Genomic DNA, 23,691 nt, shown 5'->3' with positions numbered 1-23,691 from the left:
GCAGTTTCATCCCTCCAGGCCACTCCGTGTAAACGCGCATCCATTGTTCCGTAAAATGGCTTCCGCCGGACCACCACCCCCAGAGAGAAACCTTTCCTTACCTGGACCCAGCGGCACTAAACCAAAGAAGACACCACGTTCCTTAAGCTACGAGGTGAAGTATAGCATCATCCAAGAGTTGGAGAAAGGAACAAGGCAGGTTGATTTGGCGCGCCAGCATGGCGTGAACGAATCTATGATCCGGACTATAAAGAAGGATTCAGCCAAGATAAAGGAGCACATGAAGATCACAAAGTCTACAGGTGCTTCTATTATCAAGTATTTTCACAACCAGGTGCTTCTCAAGACAGAAAATTTACTTGTGAGGTACTTGGTGCGTCAGGCGCGACGGAACATGGCGGTCGACACGCGCTCTGTTAAGGACTACGCACGTGAACTGTACATGGCAGTGGCACGAAAGATGGGAACTTCAGAGCCCAAACCCTTTAATGCTTCCTCTGGGTGGTTACAGAGGTTTAAGATCCGGAACAAGATCACCAATATAAACATTGGTGGTGAAGAAGCGAGTGCTGATCGTGCTGCGGCTCGGGAATTTCCTCCGTTTTTACGTGAGATTATGGAGGAAGGACAGTACAGTGCCGACCAGGTGTTTAACATGGACGAATCTGGTCTTTTCTGGAAAAAACTACCTTCCAAGTCCTTCGTTGTGAAGAATGCCAGCAGGATTCGGGGCCGGAAAATGCAGAAGGAACGCATCACCGTCCTGTTTACCACCAATGCCTCCGGTACCTGTAAGCTCAAGTTATCGGTGATCCACACAGCACGCAAGCCGCACGCCTACAAGAGCATGGACATGACCAAGCTAAATGTCCACTGGCTGACAGCACGTAAGGCATGGATGTTCTCTACACTGTCCCTCCTGGTTTGATGACTGTTTTGTTCCCGATGTAAAGAAATTCTGTGAGCGACAGAATGTCCCATTTAATATTTTGTTGCTGCTGGACAACGCACCAGGACACTCGCCCCTACTGTTAGATCGTCACCCCAACATAAAAGTGTTCTTCCTTCCTCCCAACACTACGTCTTTAATCCAGCCCATGGACCAGGAGTTGATTTGCAATGTGAAAGCTGCATTCTCAACAAAAAAATTCCAGGTCCTGAGCGACTACACCAACACCAGGGAAGAGTTGCGTAACCTGAGTGACACCACCACCGATAGCAAGAGCGAAGAAGATGAGGATCAACAGTTAGAACAGCAAAAAATACTCTTCAAACAATTCTGGAGAGTATTTAACATCAAGAGAGCTGTGGACTTCTTGGTGGAGTCATGGGATCAGCTGTCTATTGCTACAATTCGTCACGCATGGAGACATGTGTTGCATGGAATACCAGGTGAGAGGAGGAGTCAATCTGTGACTGGTGAGGTTCAGAATGTTGCAGTAGCAGTGGACCTTGCCAGAGAAGCTGCGCAGACTGTTACAGTTCCAGGCTTCTCCGAGACCACCAACGACGACATCCTGGAGGTGATCAGAAATCCTGAAGTGACTGCCGACGAGATGTTGGAAGAAGAACACGTCAGTGAAGAGGAGGAAGAAGGTGCGTCAGTCTCCGAAGAACACAATTTAAGTGCCATGGGTGCCATGGAGTGTGCAGAGAAGATGAAGTCCTTCCTTTCCCGCGACAATGACGATGACCGCTATGAAGTCTTCCATAACCGGCTGGTGCAGGCTATGGAGCCGTACATCAAGGTGTATCACGACAACATCAACGCCAGCCGTCAGCAAAGCATAACAGATTTCTTCACCCGCAACCCACCACAGCCAGCCCAAGCCAGTGATGTGGTTTGAAGGTGTGATAATCTGCCCTCTGCCTCGGAACCAGCCTCCATCCCCGTATGCCGACCCATCTCTTCTACTACCGTAAGTGTTCCACATAATTTTTAGTTTTCTAACCTTACCTTTATTTTTCCTATGTTAACCTTTATCTTTCCTAACCTAACCTCTTCTATATTACTTGTTTTTTCATACCATCATAAAGTTAAGATAAAATTTTTACTACAACATAGTTGTGTGTCGTCAAAAAGTGGAGTTTGGGGATCGGCCCGGACTCCATTTCAATTAATCCCATATGTTATGTTATTCACTTTACGCGTTCCTCACTTTCCACGGTACCCTCCGGGTTACGTGTCGTAAAAGTGAGGTTAACATATATATATATATATATATATATATATATATATATATATATATATATATATATATATATATATATATATATATATATATATATATATATATATATATATATATATATATATATATATATATATATATATATAAAACGGGAAAATGGAAAACAGCGAATTGCCTTAGCTTTAGCTTTATTCAAGATGTCTTGAATAAAAGGCCAATAAACTCAGATATTCAAACCCCGTATTTCATTGAATTTACATGATATATATATATATATATATATATATATATATATATATATATATATATATATATATATATATATATATATATATATATATATATATATATATATATATATATATATATATATATATATATATATGAATAATGGTCAGTAATATAAAATTATGTGACTTCAATGGAAGATAAACTATCGTTGCAGTTTATACAATCTGACATATCTACTTATGATATTGTCCATTATTATGAACATAGAAAAAAGGTAAAAAAAGTGTTTTCCCACAAATCGTAAATTTATCCTAGATATTATTATTTTATGACTTTTTAATTGTTAAATATGGATTCCTCACACTTTTATAATTTAAAAAAAGTTCAAACGTTAATGAAAGCATTTTCATTTTTTAGTGACTTTTGGCACTCATTGGGGAATACCGCTGAAATTGGCCGACACGGTGAAAGGGTTAAAGTAAAGTAAAGTTAAGTAAAGTAATATTCATATGTACAAAATACCTATTTACAGAAGATCATGAGAAACAATACTAACAGTAATGATTATCATAACATTGATTTCATGTTATATGTAAGAGCTTAGAGTAAAAATATGTTTTCAAATTAATAATTACAGTGTTAGTGCTATAGTCCTCCCTACCCTGTGTTTTTAAAATTTGCATTACTGTACAGTAGTATTTAAAGAATGAGGCAGACATTTGTTCATGTAACATTACACAGTTGTACAGCAAAGTAAGTTTGTTCCTATTATTGTAGGTGATTATTGTTCCCCAGACATTTGTGCCATTTTAATGTAAAGAAAATACTACTGTATAACATTTTTTATCCAGATATCAGTAGTAACGTTCAAAATGAGTCGGATGCAGGTGGTGCAGGAGTCCCGCGGCTACGAGTCCACCGTCAAAGTCCAGTGCTGCCACTTGATGTGTGAGGAGTGTACCACCATGGGCTACGATGAATTCCAGGTACCTTATTACCAAAAACCGATTATCCGTAATATCTTTATATTTTTGCATGACTTTTGGGTTCCATTCCAATGAAATGTTTTGTTTGATGTGTTGTGTAATTTGAATGAGACCTTATTGTAAATCAGAAATTTTCTTGATTTGTTTAGTTTTATGTGTTAGAAGTTTAAGGAAAAGCACTTTTTTGGATTATGAAATACAGTATGAAACAATACAAAATTATTGAAACTGAACAGTGATGAATATATTGGAAAGAAGATAACACAGTAAAAATAGAGATCTTTCTTATACAGTACAGCATATGATCAGAAGCTCACACACTAACTTTTCTTCTTGTTGCTCAATCTGCACACTCATAACTTTTCCAGATGATTCAAAATACAATACAGCTGAAGAATGTGTTTAAATATCAGTTCACTTGGGTAATTTCTGAAGGACCTTTGTTGGAAGGAAGGCCTATGCTTTTAGTTCACTGATAAATACTAGTAATCTCAAAGTAGTACAGTTGTAGGAGTTAAGAACCATAACTGAAAATATTGGTTGTTTAATTTTTCTGAAAATTTCAGGGATGAAAGCCATTAGTACAAGCAGTATGTAATGTATGTGTAGGGCTTACTGACTTGAAGGATTTTATTTTAGGATTTTTTTTTTAATCAAGAGGAGATAGACAAAAAAAAAATAATCTCAAATAACTACAGAACCATTGACTCTCTTTTCCCCCTTTCAAGTATGTCATGTTATGGACAATGCTGTATAAATGTTGTTAGGTAGAGTACTGTGGCTCTTACTTCACTGTTTATAAAACCACTGTGAAGTGTGGACATGTTTGTTCGTCCTTGATTGCCTCGTTTAACCCCTTGTATATGGGATCCTTCCTATGCTGACAAAATTGTCTGCCATTAGACAAATATAATGTCAAAAGTGGCATCCCTGTGGTGAAGGGGTTAATCTTGTGACAAGAGATAGTATTGACAAGAGGAACTATAAAGATGACTGGACCGGATTAATTTTTGATGGTCATGGTGCATGTGGTACATTTTTGTACAAGTTTCTGTACTTCAACACTGAACAATTCGACATACAGTAGGCTCTCGCCAATAACGTCTAATAGGTGTCTGAAAAACGCCGTTATTAGCGAAAACTTTTTTGTGTGACATTAAAATACGTAAAAAGGGTTTATTGGTGCCGCCGCCCCAAGAATTTTACCCATTTTTTCCCCTTTGAAGTCCTCCTAACACTTTTTGTTAGCTGAAGTAAAAAGAATTGTTATTCAATCATCAAAATACAGAATTTGAGTAATATAACACTTAGCTTGGGGGAGTTTTTGAGGTGCTTGGTGTGATGATTGTTCCGATGCTGAGGCATGGAGGCTACTGCGTTGAACTTCCACCCACTTCCCTGGCTTCATCTCCATCCCCGTCCCCACGCTGGCCTCTCGCACCCGGTTTGCCCACTTCTGCTAACACTTCATCAAACCCCACCAAGTCAAAATCTTCAGGCATTTCCCTAATGTCATCAATGTCTTCGTCAACTTTCTGTCACTTTTATCATTCATAGCTCGCCTCGCATTTCCATCAGTACCGAAATATTTCTTAGCCAGCGCAATACTCTTCTTGCTCTCCTCTAAGTTCCTTTTAATATTTCGCACTGTAGACTCAGGACAGTTCAATTTCCTCACAATATCAATGTTCCGTGCACCACTTTCAATGAGCTCAACAATCTGTTCTTCATCCTTGACCGAGTAGGCACGCTTCTTGTGGCTTTGTCTCTGAGCTTTGGGGTCTTTTTCCTCATTCACTTTAAATGTTCTCGGGCATTCAGGCGGCAAATCACTCCCTCTACCACCTCCCCTAGCCCCCACAGGCAAAAATACAGAAGCCATTATTGACCACTGACCCTAGCAACCACTGGTTATAGAGGCAAAAATCTCACACTTGGGAACAGTGCTGTATTCCACGGAGCATGCATGAGAGTGAGAGTGAGGAGGAGCGGACAACTATGTCATCAACATGGCGGCAAACAAACGCTATCTTTGATGCGCTCGGACGCTTCCCGCGAAATCTCTGTTATTCAAGAGAATCCAGACGTTATTATCGAAAATGGGTATTTATTGTAACTTTATTGTCGAAAATGTTATTGTGGAAGTCGTTATTGGCAAGAACCTACTGTATACACAATGAAATATACACAACAGTTACATAACAGTATATACAAAATTACACTTCATTACCTTTTTTGGACATAACAAGTTGAAAATCAGTGTTAATTGGTCACTCACACTAGAAATTTGTTGCATTATTCACATATTTAGGGGGCTTAGGCATTTTACAGCCAGTGTGCTAGAAGGAGCAAATGGATGTTCAATATAAAGGGTTGAACTTTTAAGGTTTCACTGGTGTTGCATGGGAGTGAGCGGGTAGGGATGGTTAATTGTACTGCACTGTACAGTACTGTACTTTACAAACACAGGAAACTCGACCTCTTTTTCTCACTTCCCATCATCACCTCCTAGTTGAGAGAGAGTTGTATGCTTGTGGATGTGTGTTGTGTTTGTATGTATACTGTATTACCTCGCTTTACACGGTTTCACTTTCCGTGATTTCTCATTTACGCGCTACCTTGCCAGAACCGGACTTTCACTTTCCGCGGTGCATCTACTCATATATGCGGTGAAGTATATATATATATTTTTTTTTATTTAGCTCATAAAATTCATACAAATTACCCGGCCAGAATATAATTTACATTGCTGGAATTCTTACAATATGATCATTTTGAATATAAACATCATGGATTTTGCATTAGACATACAAATTTTAGATCTAATGTAATAATTTGGTTTACACAAAGCAAGTATTTTATCTTTTGTGCAAAATATATGAAGTTTACATTCAAAATATTCCCTGACCTGCAAGGAATCCAGAAATGTCAATTATATTATCCTAACTTTAGTCTGAGGTATTATTTATTACTAAACGTTAAAATCTAGTGTTTCACCCAATCATTTCTCAGAGAGGTAGGGGCCAGTGGCAGGCTGGAAAGAGAGTTTGGTCATCACTGATTCTCTTAATTGTATGTAAAATTTAGATGTTATTTTTACTACAGCGTAGGTATTGTGTCGGAAAAAGTGGAGTTTGGGTCGGGCCAGTCTCTATTGGAATTAATCCCATATGTTCTGTTGTTCACTTTACGCGGTTTTCACTTTCCGCGGTACCCTGTGGGTTCAATTGACCGCGTAAATCGGGGTACTACTGTATATGTGTATTGTATGTATGTATGTATGTATTATGTATGTATGTATGTATGTATGTATGTATGTGTGTGTGTGTATGTGTCATTTGTCCATGGGTCCATCTTAATAGTGGTTCCCTATCTTCTCCCTTACATTATTTTTTACTCCCGTGTTTACCGTAAGTTCCCTAGTCTTCATTCTGAGCACCTTTCCCCAGCATCAGGATTCATGCAATCTCTTTAAGAATCATGAGGATTAAGAGGAATTTTGGGGGATTATTAAGATACATGGAAGGTTTTAACAAATGGAAGGTGTTTAGGGATTGTTAAGTGTTCAAGGAAGGATTGGGGTAAAAGATACTGTGGTTGTGTGTGTCACCTGAGAAGACTAACTAAGATATACACAACGTAACTCAAGAATTCATTTGGTCATAAACAATATTCAAATAATTTTGATGAACCCCAATCATATAACCAGATGCCATAATGAATAGATAATGCTTTTAAGTGCAAAGAATAACAAATTACCATTTAGTCTTCTACTCACTCCGTAAATTTTTTTTAGCTTGTCTCATCATCTTTAACAACAATGATTTACGACCTCTTATCAGGCTCTTAGGTCTAATATCATTTCTCATAACCTCTTTTCATGTCAAAGTGCTCTTGTTCAGAGTTATTAGCATCATTTTTGTTATTATTGTCCAGTTAAGTTTTTTGTTGTTATGTGCAATAACCATTAACAGACAAGCGTTTGCATCTGCTTACTATAATCTGGTTCATACTATGGGATGGGCTGTGTGAGGAAGTATAATAACCTTTACTGAAGCTTCAGGTGAGCATAATGTTACCAGTTAGATCAGGCTAATGAGCAGAGGATTGGTCAAATGGGCCTCAATCCTAATAAGTCTACAATACTTCAATCCAATGTAATCAATAGAATTTGGATCTAATTATAATTGGACCTATGTTAATGGTATGGTTAGGTTAGGTTGTGGCTTACCTCTGACCTGCAACCATTAGCTTTGGTATGCCGTCCCTATGACAAGTAAAAGTCACAGTTGGTCCAGATAATATAAGTATTGTACCAGAATATAAACTGTACAGTGTAAGAATTTTACTAGTATTTTAATATTAATGATTTTATACAGAACGTCTTTTCTTTCAGTTTTTTCTAGCTCGTATATGTCATTTCTACACAAATAAGATCGTGTAATTAATTATTTTTTGGGATGAACTCAGGATAAAAGTATAAAATATGCAGAATTTTCTTTATGAACTGCCACAGACTTATCTGACACTTGAATCAGGTGATTTTGATCCTTGGAAAGAAAAAAATTTAAATAAAGTCTTAATCTTTAATCACATTTGTTGTCATAATCAGTGAAGTTTGTCATTTTGACAGTATAGTATTTAAGGAGTTTTACTACATAAATCATGGCCTCCATTATCCCCAGTCTTCTCAGGTCTTCTCTGTAAAGATAGCTATTCAGGTTAAATTACCAGGTACTGTACCAAGATAGAGAAATGAAAAATTTTAATCAATTCTTTTCATCTACTCTCTGTAATCCCTGTACACACATGTACAGTCGATCAGTAGCTCTATGAAAACTGTACCAGTCCTAACTGACAGATTGAGATTATTTTTTGACAAGCTCATGCTGAGGCAGTTTATGATAATTTCTTGTTCACTCTTTGTGTTTGAAATAAGGAATGTACAGTACAGTCTCTTAAGTACCATATACAGTATTCTCAAACTATAATGCTGTAATTATCATCTTGACTCTTTTTACAAACAAACTTTTCATTGGTCTAATAATAATCATAGTTTACAAGCTGGTGTGGGACTCTTCCCAAAATCAAATATGCTGTATAAAACTAAGGACTTTTCTTTGAATAATTCTATTGGTTGTATAAAAGTGAATTTACATTTTTTTGGATAAACATAGGCTAAGAGATATACAGTATATACTAACAAGTTTAGTGTGTTCATTGTTTTCAGCTAACTTACTTGTTTGTGTGTGGTACATTTCCCTTTAATCCTCATCAGTAGAACCTAATTGTTATGATTAAAATTGAAAAAAAAATTCTTCTCCTTCAACTGTACTTATTATTGCTCTATTAAAGAACATGTGTTGCATGTGTATTACTTAACACAGTTGTCAAAACATTATAGGAGCTTCCTTTTATCACACAAAAGGAAATCGTCATAATGAAACTTGTGCCTGACGATCATGTGAGCAAATATCTGTGGGTTGGGTATTAGAACAGTCCTGGTTAGGATTGGTTCCCACATGCCTGATGAGATGCAACTCACACACATTTTATATATAAATATATATATATATATATATATATATATATATATATATATATATATATATATATATATATATATATATATATATATATATATATATATATATATATATATATATATATATCTATCTATCTATCTATCATCTATCTATCTATCTATCTATCTATCTATCTATCTATCTATCTATCTATCTATCTATCTATCTATCTATCTATCTATCTATCATCTATCTATCTATCTATCTATCTATCTATATATATATATATATATATATATATATATATATATATATATATATATATATATATATATATATATATATATATATATATATATATATATATATATGCAAGTAAATCACTGTACTCTAGCGTGATGGTATATGCTGATAACCACAAGGAAAAGAAAACAAAGTTTAAGCACTTTTAGTGTAATTCACATCTTCAAGGGTGAAGTACAGACTAGAAAGTAATACAAATCAAGGTGTATATATATACAGAGGGAGGTGAGACCAGGTCCACAATGGTCAGGTATTAGGTAATGACCCTACTAATCTTTAAATAGCACACACAACGGTTGGTGGTCAGGTCAGATGGTCCAAGTACTGGCCTTCTCACCTGATCACAAATCTTCTTAATTACAAAATTGTCAGCTTGTACATGCCGTTACTCAAATTCATGTTGAATGCTTGATATGTTTAATAAGACTAGATTCTATGATGTTCCTACTATCAATTGAATTATGGTAATATTGAGGAGGCATTATCAGTCAATGCAATGCTTGTTATCCTCAAATGAACAAACAGAGCATTGGATTCTAACCTGTTCTAACACTGTATTTGTGTTGTTTAATTCTAGTTGCAAGATCTTTACCTGTCTGCTAAATAAAACATATTACATTCCTTGCAAGGAACTTTATAAGCAACCAATTGTGTTGTTGGGGAGTTCTTGATTAACATTTGTTTAACAGTGCATGAGTTTTTTAAATGCCACATTGGCGCTCCAGGTTTTGTACTGTGCAGGAATGTAGAGAAATTTTTGTGAAATGGTAATATTAAGATATTCTTATGGACATGTGGTGGATGGGATCAGTTCTATAAAAAGTTTTCTTAGTAATGTTTAAGCATTTGTCTATGAAAGATCTAGGTATTTAAGGTTTGAGCCAATATTATTTATATATTTGTATTCCTCATCGATGAATTCGACTGCAAATTCTCAAGACACGAAAAACATTGTTGAAAATACTGACTGTTTGACTTTATTATGGTGGGCAGAATAATAATGAATGAATGAACACACATTCTTGGTTTTCATAAATACTGAACTTAAAAGTGTTACCTATTATGTGTATCAGACAGTCTAGGAATGGCAATTACAGTCTTGCTCTAATTCCACAGTGAATTTGATCGAGGGGCTAAGTTGTTAAGTTGGCAGGAAAGCTTTTAGGTCCTCACATGGCCAGAGACATAATACATCATCAACATATCTAAACCAGACTGCTGAGGGTGGTAAAATATTACTAATAGTTTTTCAAAGAATTCCATATAGGTTGTTAATAGAGTGGATTACCCATTGCCATACCAAATTTTGAGCATAATATTCCATTGAATTCGAATTTGCAATCTTAATACATAGTTTGATGAGTTCGATGAAGTCGTCTTTCGAGACGGGCAGAAAATGTTATCCAGGAATCTATGAGGAACTCCAGTAAATCATCAACTGGGACCTGTAAGAGTGACGTACATCAAAGCTGACCAGTTAAAATCATGATTAATGTGTAAGTTATTGGTTTATCAACCAGATCCATATTATTCTTGATATTGGAGTTAGAAATGTTGCCAATAGGGGATTTAGTAAAGAAACATCATAGAATCTAGTCTTATTAAACATACGAAGCATTCAACATGAATTGGAGTAACTGCATGTACAAGCTGGACAATTTTGTAATTAAGAAGATTTGTGATCAGGTGAGAAGGCCGGTCACTTGACCATCTGACCTGACCACCAACCGTTGTGTGCTATTTAAAGGTTAGTAGGGTCATTACCTAATACCTGACCATTGTGGGACTGGTCTCACCCTCCTCTGTATATATACACCTTGATTTGTATTACTTTCTAGTCTGTACTCACCCCTGAAGATGTGAATTACAGAAAGCGCTTAAACTCGTGTTTTTCTTTTCCCAGGTTATATATATATATATATATATATATATATATATATATATATATATATATATATATATATATATATATATATATATATATATATATATATATATATATATATATATATATATATATATATATATATATATACATACATACATATATATATATATATATACATACAGCCACCTTGACTTCACGACGTTGGGACCCCAAATCCAGGTCATCGAATATCGTGAAGTTGAAAATGCTAAAATAATACATAGAAAATCTAAAATGGGTGTCTTTTTCTTCTCAGCACCAAAAATCTCACTTTTAAGCTTGCCAGTCATTTTAAAGGAATTACAAATGAAAATTTGTCAGTACACAGCGCAATCACTAATGTCGAGACCTCAAAATACGTAATTTGAAAAAAATTTTTTGGTCTGACTGGGGCGGTTGTATGACCGGTGGTCATATATATATATATATATATATATATATATATATATATATATATATATATATATATATATATATATATATATATATATATATATATATATATATATATATATATATATATATATATATATATATATATATATATATATATATATATATATATATATATATATATATATAATAGTGAGTCTCTGCTATAACGTTTTGATAACGCAATTTGCTCTAACGCTGATTTATGAATCTCGAACAATATTTGTATAATCATGTAACGCTTGCTCTATAACGCCATTTTGCTTACTATTTCCAATTTTGTGGTATTAACTGTCAATATGGAAGAAGAATATCTCCAAAGCGCTTCTGATGATAGAATTCCGGTGATTATCAAAAGAAAGATATAACACTTGAAGAGAAGCTGATGTTACCAACCTCAAAATCACCCTTCTCTCCCCATCAAGTTACATCCATATTTTTTCGCTGCAAAGTGTTACATTTACTGTCAGGATTTCATTATTAGATAAAGTAACATTTATTTAGACTGTGCTATCCTTTGTGTTAGGCTAACTACTAAATTTTTTCTTAGTAATCTGCACCTAACCTATTTTCTCCATAAGCCCTGTTATTTCATTACGTGATTTCTATAACACGTATATTTTACAAGAACACAATTATCGTTAAGAGAAGAGAATTAATATATGTATATATATATATATATATATATATATATATATATATATATATATATATATATATATATATATATATATATATATATATATATATATATATATATATATATATATATATATATATATATATATATATATATATATACATACAGGTATATATATACACAGTGGTCCCTCGGTTAACGAACAGTCCGATTAACGAAATTTCGGTTAACGAATTAGCTCCCATAAGGATTTTCAGTTCTATTAATGAACAAAACTTCGATTAACGAAATCCTTACGACAAACACGTTTTGTTGTGCGCATCAGCTGATCGGCTAGTCCGTCAATCCAGCAATTGGTTCTATCTTTACATTCGTTTCCAGTGAACTAAATACTGTATCAAGAAAGTTGGTCTCTTGAATATTTCTGCAGTTTTTTAAATTATAATTATTGGTGATTCTGAAATTTAGTTAACATATTGATAATATAGACAGTACAGGGAACAGTTTTTGTGTGCCCATCAGCTGATTGAATCACCCAACAACGCTTCTCAGTTTAACTTTGTTTACAGTGGAGTGACCATCGGTTTTGTTGTTCTCTTGAATATTTTTGCATTTTTACATTAAAATTATTGGTCATTCTGAAATTTAGTTAACATATTGATAATATACAGCGCTGAAATTATTATGAAACACGAAGAAGGCAATAGAACCAATGCACTCCGTTAAGAATATGGCATGTCATCATCGACTGCCTCTACAATCAGCTGTTTAATATGTAAACTAAGCTGCCGGGAATACGACATACACACTTCAAAGTAAGCTAAAATACAGTATTCTATTGCTTTTTATTGATTATTGTGTAGTTTACTGTACAGTACAGTACTGTATTTAGTTTATATTTAATGTTTTGTTAATTCTATTACTGGTATACAGTACTTTTTCTGTGAGTTGGAACCAATTACCCAATATCCCATTAAAATAATAGATTCGGTTATATATATATATATATATATATATATATATGTATACTGTATATATATATATATATATATATACGGTATATATATTTCATTAGCCCATAAAGCGCGCGGACTTCTACATATAATCAACAACCTCACCCCCGATTATATGTAGAAGTCCGCGCGCTTTATGGGCTAATGAAATATATATGGAACCTCGTGTTTCGAAGCCGGATTTGGTAAAACGTTACTCTGATCACCTAAGAGGCACTGGTAGTCACCAATTGGAGGTTCACGGCACCATAAGTTCGATGAACAGGCTTTGTATGAAATATAACAAAGTCTAGGACTGCTTTTTGTGTCCTTGTGGTCTAGAGGTAACGTTTCCCGGTCACACACATAAGATCGTGGGTTCGAGTCCTGGTGGGGTGAGGTTGTTGATTATAATTGTAATTATATATATATATAATTCATGTACTGTAGATCCACAATGAAAACGTGGATAAGATAAATCTTGATAAAATCACACGGGAAAAGGGAAACAACGGAGCACCTTAGCTTTCGTCTTTATTCAAGACATCTTCAGAGGCAACTGGATTACATGGACAGAGAGAGGCTTAAATATACAGGGTGACCTTATAAAACATGAGGTCAGGTCATAATGATGTCATCCACTAATCCACACACCAACACACACGTAGAGGAGCTAAAGAGAAGGGGGTGACGTGACTAGTCAGGTCAGGTCAAAAATAAGGGACCCACTAAATAACTATCATACATCTAGATCAAAGGTTTTCAAAGCATTTTTAACCTTGGGCCACTGACAAATAAATTAATGTAACATAATATCAGTTTTGAACTGACCATCACTAAGGTTTATTGATTTTAATTTCTTAATTAAACTAGCTTCAACCAGAAGTCTTTCTGTGACACAAGATGATTTAAATACTTCTAAGCTTTTTTCCCAAGCAATGGGATGATTATTATTCCTAACATGAACGAACAGGGCACTGCTTTCAGATGCTGTTCTGATATTGTACTTATGTTGTTTGATTCTGAGCTGCAGTGTTTTTCCTGTCTGTCCTACATATTTAAGCCTCTCTCTGTCCATGTAATCCAGTTGCCTCTGAAGATGTCTTGAATAAAGACGAAAGCTAAGGTTCTCCGTTGTTTCCCTTTTCCTGTGTGATTTTATCAAGATATATACATATATATATATATATATATATATATATATATATATATGTATATATATATGTATGTATATATATATATATATATATATATATATATATATATATATATATATATATATATATATATATATATATATATATATATATATATATATATATATATATATATATATATATATATATATATATATATATATATATATATATATATATATATATATATATATATATATATATATATATATATATATATATATATATATATATATATATATATATATATATATATATATATATATATATATATATATATATATATATATATATATATATATATATATATATATATATATATATATATATTATTTACTTTTTTCATTGCAATATCTGGAAGGGCAACCTGTCCTAAGTGTTAAGTTTAGTGTTATTTTTGCCATGATCTTTAGTGAGTTGTAGCTGCACCTTATCAGGTATGTAGGGTTCAGCCTTGAGATTGCAGGTTTGAAATTTTCTTGGCTCATAAGTGAACACATTGTCCATTATGTTTAGCTGTCATGTCACAAAAACTTCTGAAGATGATGTTGTCCCAGGTCAGAAAATTTAAATATAATTTATTTTTAAGAACTCAATAAAGACAGCCTCTTACTATCTCCCCTCTATGTTCTACGGAACCACCAGAAACGTCCAGGTTGCAATGATGGTCGTAAGGTAAACAGCTCGTGTTAACCCACTGCTTATGATGTTTAGCATGTTAAATTGTAGTCTTTTTTATTTTAAACGTAGTCAATGTTCGCTGCAAAAATTAGAAAGTTTAGGTAAGATGTTTGTTTACATTTGTTAGTTGCATGTTTCATTGAGTAGAAGTTGCTTCTTGTGCATGTGGACTGTGCATTATTTTTTTATGTGTTAAAGCTGTATAATAGCTGATGATAAATGAAAATCTGAATAAAATCTGGACTACTTTAATGTTTATCATATGTAATCATTCTGTATTGGTTGATAAACTTGTGTTCCTTTGTAAATCCTCAGAGATTTAGCCCCCTACTGTACACTGCAGCACCACTCTTTGACATCATTCTTTTACTCAGCCATACAAACTCTTATGTATCCACAATTATAAATATGTTTTTATTGTTTTAATAATTCATTCACAAGTACTATAGTATTGATTTGGTCCCACCATTACTAATTGGGGAATTGTTGATACTGCACCAAGGCAAGTTAAATGCTGATCTCAGATACAAAGGCTTATTATTTAAAGACTGTTAAGAATGGTTAACAATGTGCAGTTTATACTTTGGAACTCCTCTGTTCAAAAACTTTCAGATAGGTTATGGTTACTTTTAATGATGATATTAGCACAGTTGGTTGATAAAGTTTTAAACATTATTATTTCTTCCATCCATTCATGTAACGCTTCAACTTCAGTTTACAAATTGTACTCGTATTTAGAGAAACTCCAGACGAACTCTTGAATAGATTTATAAGCAATTGGTGTTTTACAATATCTTAGCTTTAGCACTCAAGATTGACATTGTGATGCAGTAGAGTAATTTAGACTTTTAACTGTTCTGCAGATGTTTATGAAAGATTTCTTGTATTTCACATACAGTATTGCTGTAGTGTGTTGATAGCAGTTTACATGTATTGGCTTGAACAGTAGCCATAAGGGTGAAGAAGTATGTGGTGCTCCCAGGTGAAGGACAGATACAAACCACCATCATATTACTGTACCAAGTTTTCTTTATTCATAACGTACATTAGCACATTGTAGTGACTTTTCCTCAAGTGTTGTGGTTACTTAACACATAAAAATGGCATTAATGCTCAGTCATGTGAGAAGTGACTGACGCATTTTGGTGTGGGAGAAACTTTACACTTGTAGGGCACTTTTATTACTTATTATGGTTATTTTTACATTATATTATGTGCTTTTAACACTATTTATGCTTCATATTCAGGTACACACAGACTTAGTTTAAAATAGTGGATGATGCAGACAACATTTATGTGCGAAACAATTGACATATAATAAAAATTTCTTCCTATGTTTATTAGCGACTGTCTGAGAAGTGAGGTATATCAGTATAATGTATAGTGAGGACCCCCTGTAGATGCTCTTTGTGGGCTAACCTAACCAGTAAGCTCCTTTATCCTGGACTTGCCGACCATACCCCTAGGTGCTTTCTTTATGTTGTTACATGAAGAACATAACCTCATTCATAATGTATGCCACTTTGAATCTACAAATACGGTCAATCAATCAAAGTTCTGTCCTCATACCTGAGGGTTAGCAACCAAACATACAGTACCTGATGCAATTGAAGATTTACAGGTAGTTTTCTTTTCCTTTGCATTTGTTAACATCACTGGTGGTATTGTTGCCAAGTTAGACTCACCATCGTAGCCATATTACCCGAGTCCTCATGCTACCAGGCTGAGCTATGTTTTAATTCATAATTTTGGGTAGATATACTTTTATTTTTTTTTTACACAGTTACATGCACACACAATCCTACATAGATACTGTGCCAAAAAAGTAAACGATTTATCTATCATTAGGTAAAAGACAGAGGGAATTAACATTTATTTGTGTGCAAGAGTTACTGTAGTAGGCTGAGCTGGAGAGTGGAGTGTGGGAGCCCCATTGCTAGGGGGTCAACAGAGGGAGCATCCCAGCTGGGCTCCATTGATATGGTTTTCCCGAATGGTTTTTGTTGTATTTTCCGTCTAGATACAGTACACTATGTCCTCATTAATCCAACAAAAACGGAAGATCTTGGACACTCGATTTACAGAAAAATCCAACTGAACCGAGTTCAGAATATATTGACATTATGAAACAATTTCTGATTTTTTTGTGTTTGATTATTTGTTCGTTTTCTGTTCAGTTTTTGCACTTTGCCTTTGGGTGCCACATAAAATAATCTACAGTATTTATAATTACTGTGCATACAGAAATAATAAAGTAAATACTCCAATAATAAAAAAATTCTACCTCTGCGAGGTGAGCTGACGAGGCAAGGGGTGAGATGACAAGACAGCAGGTGAGGTGACATGACAAGGCACTTACATAGCACTACTAAATCATTGTCTTATAACATTTTAATTTATATTTTAAATTTAATTGATACATGATGGTTCAATTTGGCTAATTTTGCACTTAAACAACTGATCATGGCATAAGGAGACGCATTATACACTACAGTACAGTAATATTTATTAAGTTGTGATAAGTATGCCACATTATTAATTATCAAGTGCTCAAGACAGATCTTGTGGTGAGCACCAACCCCCTTGAGCAGTGACAACAATGGTGCTTGAGAGATGGTGAGTGGTGGTAACATTGTTAGGGAGAGCAGGAGCGAGATGCTGTTACCATTGTGTAAGCAAGAGACTGGGAATATACATGGTGCAATAGCTTGTGTGGGATTTTTTAGGCAAAATTATTTTTTTTTTTATCCCCCCCCCTCCCTCCTGTATTCTATTAACCTAGCATCAAATGAACCTAAATTATATGGGAATTATAGTAAAATTGCATCCTGTCATTATAAAGGGATCGTGGGTTGATAAGCACGGGAGGTGAGTTGTACGCTCCTACCTATGCCACCCTAAACCTCTTCTCCCTGGCTATTCACCAAAATTTAGTTTTGTACAGTATCTTAATATAATTCATATTCTATTCCTATAATTCATTCATCTTAATGTATTTCATAATACATTCCTCTAATAATAATAAAAATTTTGGAACCGCTCGGTTATTTCAGATTCATTCAAATTCAAATCGTTTAATTCAGTTTTGTAAAATCATATGAAATAAGCCAAAATCTTAATTCTAAAAAAGCCAAATCAATAAGGGTACAGTTTAGTATACAAAGTTGTTTGATGTAGCACAATTGTTAAATAACATACACAAAGTAGGTAGTATGGCTTATGAATGCTGGAAAAGGAGATACAGGGAGTAGAGAGTTTGCTTTAGCCATTAGGCTTACTGTGGAGGCTGTTACCTTACAACATCAGTGATAATATTCCTTACATTTTTTAAATATTTTTACAACAAGTTCGGTATGTACAAGAGTATAATTGGATTTACGAACTAGGTTCAGGAAAGTCAGATGTTAGTATTGAGAGGAGCGCCTGTATATTTTCTTTATTTGTAAGTCACATTTGAGCATTGAAATTATATTCTCACAAGTCTTTTGGTTCGCATTCAGCCATGAATTATGAATATTTGAAGGCAAAATTTACTAAAAGAGCTAGAAAAAGAATCACCCACAAATTTGAGAATGGGAATTTGTTTTTTGCAAATTATCACTACGTACTTCTCTGTACAAAGCAAAATGGTCCCTTCAATATGTCTGTGTAAAGAGAGTTAAATGGGCTGGCCCCTAACCTTGTGCTGCCCCACAAACACTTTGGCTGCTACTTAAATCTTTCACCCATTTTCTATTTTTTTACCAAGGTCAATCCCCTCCTTGTACAGTACTGTGTTACTAATGTTTTTGTGTAGAACTAGTTCATGTGTGCTGACATGAGCAATTACTTCTTTTGATAAATTCTTTTCTGTAGCCGTAAAGCACCATAAGACAGTGGACATACTGTAATACTATACAGTATGGGGTTTTGATGATTCTATTAACATACTGTATCCCACAACAGGTGTCATATACCAGAGAGTTAAAAATGTCTCCCTTTGCACTTTCTTGATTTCATCTGTGATCATAATTATTATGTTCTTGTGGTCAATATTTGACTCTTTTAATGGCCTTAATAACAGCGATGTAATAAAGCTGGTGTCACTGTCATTCTCGGTGGGGCCTTGTGAAGATGCTTCCTGAACAGTGTTTTTATAGCCTGGGTTTAGTTACTTGTAGAAGCAATATTATGTAAGAAGAGTTCTTTACATCTAAGTGGTCCACTTGGACTGTAGCTCCCATTGGTGGCCTGAATCACATTTTTTTTAATTTCAGACTTATGTTTGAGATCTCTTAAAGTTTCCTGTTTTCATTTTTGTATAACATTATGTTGTACTTCATTAACCTCTGCCCCAGTGCTTCTGTTTTCTCCACATTCATACATGATAATGAGATTCTCTTATTTTTTCTGACATCTTTATCTGTCGATGCAAGTACAGTAGGCGCTAACTCCTGCACACAGATTTTGAATATTTTTATGGTTTTTCATCACCTGAAGAAAGTGTCGGTGACATTGCTTGCAGAAGATTGTGTTTATACTATACTGTGATATAGATAGGAAATATTTTCTTGCAGTTACCAGGTAATTTTCAGTTTTGGGGAGAAGCAATAATTTTAATACTGTACGTATATTATTGTTAAAAAAAATCAGTGAAATAACTATCTTATTTTCTTCTCGCAATTTTTCTCTTAATAATTGAGGAAAACTTGAGCATTACACTACACTATTCAAACTGATTTCTGTTTGTCCATAGCACTATTGTGTATGGCTAAACCTTATTCAGTAGAACACATTATCTTTGTACAGAACTGTAAATTTTTTCAAATAAATTTGGTCTTGAATCCCATCTGCACAGAACTGTGCATTGATCTGTATATCATGAAGATTTTTATACACAGACTCATAGTTTTTGCTGAATGAAAGATTTTTTGTATAATTGTGTAGCATTATGCCCCATACAAAACATGGGTGGCCTGCCAAGTGTAATGGTGTAAGTGGTGCTTAGATAGATTTTGCACATGGCTGTTGAAGATGATAATGTAGCTGCTACTTTAGTTGAAGAGTGAGCTCATTCACAGCTTGGTGATGTTATAGATGTAGCAGAGACTAAGAAGCAAAGATCTCACTGTGCACAGTTCAATATACTGTAGTTCACTTGTTTATTAGAAATTTGGTTTATATATACAGTACTGTACCGTTATCCTTTTTTTATACATCATATAAAAAAAGGTTGATGGGGTTTTACTGCATATTGAAAATACATTTTAGTTAAAAGAAAGTCATTTGGCCTTTTTTTCTACAGATGTTATAAAAGATCAAATAGTTATTGAAGTCATGTGTTTACATTACCGTGGTAATTGTGATACTGTACAACAGTGTGGCTTAATGAGAAGAGTCTCCCAACACTCCTACCTGTACCCACTCCTCTCTGTTCCTCCCAACACCCCTACCTGTACCCACTCCTCTCTGTTCCTCCCAACACTCCTACCTGTACCCACTCCTCTCTGTTCCTCCCAACACCCCTACCTGTACCCACTCCTCTCTGTTCCTCCCAACACCCCTACCTGTACCCACTCCTCTCTGTTCCTCCCAACACTCCTACCTGTACCCACTCCTCTCTGTTCCTCCCAACACTCCTACCTGTACCCACTCCTCTCTGTTCCTCCCAACACTCCTACCTGTACCCACTCCTCTCTGTTCCTCCCAACACTCCTACCTGTACCCACTCCTCTCTGTTCCTCCCAACACTCCTACCTGTACCCACTCCTCTCTGTTCCTCCCAACACTCCTACCTGTACCCACTCCTCCCAACACTCCTACCTGCACTCTTATCTCTCAGCTTCCTCCCTTCCTGTACATACATTCATCTACTCAGATACAGTTGTTATGGTTCTGCTCTCCACTCCCCATGTATCCGATCTACGGTACATCAGTATAAGTTCATGCTCTCCATATTTCCAGTTAATAAAAATACAGTACTGTTTTGCATTTTGTATGTGATCAACCCCTCTTATCATGCACAATACTGTACACAAATTGTACACACAACTCAAGATCTCCCCAGATGTGTATGTGTTGGTTGAGTCATCATGATAGTTGCCTGCAGGGTCATAATATGGTGATTATATAAATGTGAATCCCAATGTATGTTCAATCTATTCTTAAAAAGTTGGTACCAACACAATAATATCTCCGTTAGCCAGAACCCATCTTAACCGGAACTCTCCGATGGCCGGAATTGAAATTTTCTCTGAAAATCGTTCCCAAAGCCGTAATTTTCCGGAAAATTCTGAGAAAATTTCCCCAGTACCCGGAAAAATCCGGGGATGGGGGAGTTTTTTCCAGGTCTGAGAGAAATGAAAACCAGCCGCGTTTTCTGAAAATTCCAAGAAAATTTTTGTGGTACCCAGAAAATTCCGGGATGAGGGATTTTTTCTGGCTTTGAAAGAGTCATCTCGTTACTGCTAACAGAAATATCGCACTGTAATTGTTGCACTGACGACTTTATTAGGTGAAATATTTGTATGTTGCGTATTTCAGTAGTTTGTCCTCTTCTAACACATCATCCAATCTTCAGAAATCCTTATGAGTGTGTTCATTTTACTGACTATTCTTTTGACATGCTTCCCACACTTGATATTGACATAGGCAGTCCCCGACTTACGACGGGGTTATTGACCCAAATCCAGGTAGTAAGTCGAAAATGCGAAAATAATACATAGGAAATCAAAATGGGTGTCTCTTTTTCTTCTCAGCACCACAAAACTCTCACTTTTAAGCTTGCCAGCCATTTTAAAGGGAATTACAAACGAAAATTTTGTCAGTACACAGCGCAATCACTAACGTCGGGACTCGAAAATACGTACAGTGGGGTATGCTATAACGAATCTAATTGGTTCTAGAACCTTGTTCGTTATAGGATTAATCCGTTCCAGGCCCCCAAATACAACCACTTAACACTGAAAAATATAATATAAAATTGTAAAATTTAAAAAAGTGCATAAATATGCATCTAAACCCCTGAAATAAAGAATATCATTAATACTTGTAATACAGAAACAATAAATTAGTAAAAAAAAAAAAAAAAATTTTTAATAATGTTCGTTGTAGGAGTTTCGTTCGTTATAGCATTCTCAATTTTATAGGTAAAACCGTTCGTTATAGGAATATTCGTAGTCGGATCCATTCGTTATAGCATACCCCACTGTAATTTGAAAAAAATTTGGTACGACTTCGGCGGTCGTATGTCCGGGTGGTTGTAAGTCAAGTAGGTCGTAAGTTGAGGAGTACCTGTACAGTATTTTCTCTATTTAACGAACTAATTCGAGCCACCCCTTTCCGTTAAATCAAAATTTCCGCCAAATCGAATTTCCGTTATTTTCGCTCGATTTAGCGAACTATTTTACTAGATCGAGCATGATTCCATTAAATTTCGCGCCAAATGTGCTGCTTGGTGAGTGGGGTTTGTTTACATCTGTTCGGTCTGTGTCCTGCCGCTACCGCGTGTGTTGTTCACTGCTACCTCTAGGTCAACTAACTACTGTGCTTAGACATCATGCCAAAAGTCTCTCAAAAGTCTCAGAAAGGAAGTGGTTGGGGGGGGGGGGAGTCAGAAGAGTGCAGCTATCAATTGGAAAAAAGTTTGGAATTAATAGAAAAATTTAAAACAAATACCGAACCCCTTAGTTTAAGGTAAACCATGAATAATGTTTCTAGTGCTTCTATGTACAGATCATGTGTCTGAAGTGTCTCCGTAAGTGTGAGTGTATTAACGGAATTATTCTCGATTTAGCGAACTTCCTGTAGTTCACTAAATTGAGTAAAAAATTACGGAAAAAATTCCTTCCGCTAAATCGAGAGTTCGTTATATCAGATTCTGTTAAATTGAGAATATACTCTATTAGAGTGGTTGATGCCACTCCTATCAACATGTACTTTTACATACTTGTGACTCAGCAAGAATTGCTTTGCTGAAAATTTTGTTTATCTTTACCTTGCTTGTCAAGCCCCAAAACATACTGTTTTATGTTCAGTAATTGAGATTCAGATTCTTTCCTTTCATAGTTGATTCTCTTTGCATGTCAGATTGATGAGTATAAAGTTCAATGAAGCAAGTAATTCAAACATATTTAATGCAGATTCCCCTGTGAATATCTGTCTTCTGCAGGTGTAGGTTCTGGCAGCAGACCCACCAGTCCAGGTTCATTTCTTCTTGAGGTGAGAAAGACATAGCCTAAATTTACAGGTGGAAAATTATGTGGGTTTTGTGGTCACTACAAGGGAGATGGTATGAACCTGGGTTGCATGTATTATTGTTAAGTGAATGTCACTTTGGTACTATTTTTTGTGAGCAGTAGAGGGGGTTGGCCACCCTCTCTGGAAAAGTAAAAGGGTACCAACAGGACTAAAATTACTGCAGATGGTATTTTTCTGATAATTGAAAAGTTCAGATCCTTTCACAGCTACCTTATTACTGACACAAATATGAGATAATTTCCTAGTGAGACAATATCCTAGATAATGTCTACATCAAAAACTAAACTTGTCCATACCTTTATAGTGCACCTCCATGTGCTCTGTTGAAGCTGCTTGCATTGCTTGTAT

General features: G+C 35.1%; 1 protein-coding gene across 7 annotated transcripts in view; it reads left to right on the top strand.

The window, feature by feature from the left end:
- Positions 1-23,691, top strand: part of LOC121864645 (UHRF1-binding protein 1-like) — a 126,636-nt gene that overhangs the window by 88,835 nt on the left and 14,110 nt on the right. For 4 of the 7 annotated variants that reach the window (XM_042363763.1, XM_042363760.1, XM_042363764.1 and 1 more), the window contains 2 exons: positions 3,275-3,409; positions 15,070-15,099. In XM_042363763.1, the coding sequence (XP_042219697.1) occupies positions 3,275-3,409; positions 15,070-15,099 (165 nt within the window). Of the gene's footprint in view, positions 1-2,840; positions 3,410-15,069; positions 15,100-23,254; positions 23,305-23,691 lie in introns of those variants that run through there. The other 3 variants (XM_042363765.1, XM_042363761.1, XM_042363766.1) reach the window with 3 other exon arrangements.

This window comes from Homarus americanus, unplaced genomic scaffold, assembly GCF_018991925.1.
Source record: "Homarus americanus isolate GMGI-L3 unplaced genomic scaffold, GMGI_Hamer_2.0 scaffold57965, whole genome shotgun sequence".
Lineage (NCBI taxonomy): Eukaryota > Metazoa > Arthropoda > Malacostraca > Decapoda > Nephropidae > Homarus > Homarus americanus.
Note: the sequence above shows the minus strand (reverse complement) of the source record. Positions and strands in the feature narration are given on the sequence as shown.